The sequence below is a fragment of the Hipposideros armiger genome, unplaced genomic scaffold (genome assembly GCF_001890085.2).
Source record: "Hipposideros armiger isolate ML-2016 unplaced genomic scaffold, ASM189008v1 scaffold_667, whole genome shotgun sequence".
Lineage (NCBI taxonomy): Eukaryota > Metazoa > Chordata > Mammalia > Chiroptera > Hipposideridae > Hipposideros > Hipposideros armiger.
In genome coordinates, this window is record NW_017732017.1 from 156,687 (window position 1) to 160,433 (window position 3,747).

Consider the following 3,747-nt stretch of genomic DNA (forward strand, 5'->3'; position numbering starts at 1 on the left):
GGCCGTGCGCGGGCGCGCCTCCCCGTCGGCCTCCGAGCCCCGGGCGGCCGCGGGCGGCGTGGCCTGCAGTCGGCGGCTGCACCCGGAGGGGCTCCGCGTTCCCGCGCGGGGTGGGTCCATCCGGCTTCGGGGGATGGGTCCTGAGCGCTGGGCAGCCAGGCAGGGGCACGGCTCCAAATCTTTTTCATTGAAGGAAAAAGGAAATGTCTTCTGGCCGAACTCAAGATTAAACTTCGCACATGGTGATTGTGGGTGGCTGGGTGTGAAATCGAGCTCTGCATGTGACAGGGGACTGGAGATCTCGACTTAGACCAGTTGTGCTGGACGGGTACCGACCTGCAAGGCTGCCTCTGAGGGGCTTTAACCCTTGACAGCGGAGTGAGAGTTGCGCGCTTAGGCGGTACTCGCGAGGCTCCGGGGCTTTGAAAATGGACTAGATGAGGCGTTGGTCCGAAGTGATTTGATGGTTAGAATAGTGGTATCGTTTTAGACTTAGCGGAAGTGGAGTGCAGGAAAGCTCTATGCGGCTCTCCCATCAGTTGTGAAAGTGTCCTTATAATGCGGATTTCCCAGCATGTGTGGTTCTAGGATCGAAAGGTAAGTGCGATCCCATGCGGTTTAACTAAACTCGGACGGTGCAGATTGAAATCTTGGAATGCCAACTCCAGCTAACAAGCCTTTGGGTGCTGTGTTGAGAGGAACAGTAAGGGCAGAGCTTGTTTTCTGCTAGGTGATACAAGTGTGTCATATACCTGAGTTGTGGGGTGGGGGGAGGACTCCGCCGCGATCCCCAACCTTGGTCACAGCCCAGCTTGAAAATGGGAGCAGGAAAGGGAGCTAGCTAGTGGCACACCTTTAAACTTGGAGAAACAGTGTAGCCACGGGGCTTGGTAACTACAGAGACCTGCGGTTGAAACATTGTAACTGTGTGTAACCTCTGGGAGCCTTCGTTTTTTCTTCCGAAAAGTGGCGTAATGACTGATAAAGGGAGAGCTTTAAAGGGTATGTGTAAATGCCTGACATATAGAAAGCATTCTGTAAATATTAATTACTAGATACTATAATTTCCTTTTTGTCAAAATGTCTTCTAGGTTCCTTGTAGGCCTAAATTTTTTGTATTAAATGTGAAGCATACTAACTTTGATTTTCTTTACGCATTACAAATTCTTTCTGCCTTGAAAATCAGTGTTCAACTAGAAAACCAAAATGTGGGCTTGCCTTGAGCATTTTTCTTTCTTATCAACAATAAATCTGATTAGTGTGTTTTGGAATAGCTTTGTCGCTCCTGCCTCTAAACATGAGGTTTCTGTGTGCTTCTGGCACTCTGAAACTAGGTAAAGGCCTCACTTAGCTGCTCAGTAACGGATTTTTGGTTTTTAGTTTTGCAAACCTGTGAAGGGTATCTGTGGAGAAAGGCAGGGGATTTTGTTCTTACGAGTCGCTTTAGCTGGAAGGGAGCCCTGGGAATCCTTTGTTAAACCAGCATTACTCAGTGGACAGTACTAGAAGTCGAGTTTCCAGCCTCTCTTCGTGTGACAGCTTCTCAGGTAGTGGCTGTTCTGCTCACTGTCTCCACAAGCATCTGGTAAGCCTTTACTTGTGTCCTCGAAGAAGCCGCTGGTCTAATGGAGAACCCTTAGAGCAGCAGGACACCACCACAGGGCAAGAGCTCAGACTCCTAGCAGCCTGAGTTCCATCTGGGCACATTGTCCAGTTTCTGTGGGCCGCCTCTGCCATCTGAAGAATGTTACCTAGCTCATAGGCTTTTGTTGTGAGGTATAAACTTAAAATAGTTTAAGTGGTGTACACTCAGTAAGTGTTAGGTATTGGTAATGGTAATGTAGGAAACAAATAGTATGGTGAGTATTGTGATAGAAGTTTGGCCCTGGGTTCGGTGGGTGGAGGGCCTGTATTCAATGAAGCTTCTGGAAGGAAGAGATGGCTCAGCTGGGAAGCATGAGTAGTATTTAGCTAAACCATGTTGGAATGCCAGTGTGGGAATGCCTTCAGTTATGGAGCCCCTGAAGTTAGAAGGCGGGTGGTACCCACCAGTTAGGTGAACAAAGGCGGATCAGAGTAACCTTGAAGTGACACAGTGGAGGTGGAATTTTTTTTACTCTCCATGCTGGTGGAAGTAGTAGGAAGTTTTTAAGCTGAGCACAGATGACATCACATTAGCTTTCTGGAAAGATAATGCCTGCGGATTGTGAGATTGGAGTGAAAGTAGGGAAGGCGCATCCACTTGTCCTGGCAGCTTTGTGTGCACGTGTGACTCCAAGAGGAAAATGACAGGCATTTTAACCCCAAACTGGAAGCTCAGAGAGTACTTAGAGAAGGCATAAAGAAACCCTTAGATAACTCCAGGCAGCCTTGCCTCTTAAAAATCAGGACCTGCCTGATTGTAAGACAAGTGTCCCTCTGAAAAGATGTCACCACATGTTGAAGTCTCCCCACTTACAGGACACTCACTCACTCTCTTTCGAACAAGACGCTGTTTGGGAAATACATATTGGGTTAAAACAATCTCAGTCAATGCTGCTTTGGGATGTTTATACAATTAATCAATACAGTCAGTGATGAATGAAAAAAGTCATGCCCGCCTGAATAGGTATTGATGGCTTGGGCCGAGATTTCCAGTGAGGGCATCACATGTGGATTCAAGAAATGCTCTGTCATAGCTGATTTGATAGATGCAAAGGTGGTGTGCTCTGGAAAATGGAATTGGACATTTCAGAGGGCCTCAGGGGACCACAGAGACACTGATGCTAGAAATGAATAGTTGAAGTAAAATTGTTTCATGAATTAATACACATAATGCCGTATATAATCTATTTTAAATACATAGATGTAAATTAATAAATTAAAGATTATAAGCAGCCATTTGACTATTTTGTCTGCAATCCTAAAAGATTTTTTTTTAAGTTAAATTTTATTTTTCTCATTGCAAGGGTAAGATTGTCATAGGTTTGAGCTTACCTTTTCTTTGCACATTTTACAGAAATTGACTGCTGCTCTGTTGCTCGACTGAAGTAAATTCCCTTTTCCTGTGTCATTTTTTAACGTTAAGAAGGTTTAAAAAATGTGTACTGGCAAGGTTTAGAAAACTCTATAAAGAACCTGCATTCATAATACTGTTTAGGAATCTAATAAGATGTCCTTCTGGGAAGATGTGCTGAAATGTATCTGTGTGCTGGTAACCTTACAGTGTTTGTTAATTAAAAAGGTAACTCTATTTTTACTAACAAAGTACTAACATTTGGAGATTTGGTAGTTTAGTAATCAGAAGTGTTTTGCTAAGCTTTGTGAGTTAACATTTTTAAGCCAAGGTGCTGATGCATTCATTTCTATAAGTCATACCACACTCTAGAGCTGTGTTGTCCAGAACAGTAACCATTGGCCTCATGTGGCTCCTTTTATTTAATTAAAATTAACAACTCAGTTCCTCGGTTACAGTAGCCCTTTGGGGGGCTGGTGACAGCCATACTGAACAGTGTAGACCTAGCACATTTCCATCACTGCAGAAAGTCCTGTTGGATAGTACTGTTCTAGGGTGAAAAATAGAACGTCATTTCTCTCTCTCTCTCTCTCTCACACATACACACACACACACATACACACACTTTTTTTTTTTTTTTAAGATTTTTTTTATTGAGGAATTGTGGGGATGGGAACAGTGCTGGGGAATTGGGGAAGGGGAACAGACAAGTTGCTGTCGTTTTGTTCTTCAGTCTAGTTGTGGAGGACATT

At 44.5% G+C, this 3,747-nt stretch overlaps 1 protein-coding gene across 3 annotated transcripts in view; it reads left to right on the plus strand.

Annotated features, from left to right (window-relative positions):
• The window catches only part of TAF5L (TATA-box binding protein associated factor 5 like), a 28,940-nt gene that overhangs the window by 396 nt on the left and 24,797 nt on the right, over positions 1 to 3,747 (plus strand). Inside the window, exon 1 of one of the 3 annotated variants that reach the window (XM_019626354.1) lies at positions 22 to 242. The exons of 1 other annotated variant lie outside the window; for it this stretch is intronic. In XM_019626354.1, the coding sequence (XP_019481899.1) occupies positions 240 to 242 (3 nt within the window). In that variant the 5' untranslated portion in view covers positions 22 to 239. Of the gene's footprint in view, positions 1 to 21; positions 243 to 265; positions 598 to 3,747 lie in introns of those variants that run through there. One more of the 3 variants, XM_019626356.1, reaches the window with a different exon arrangement.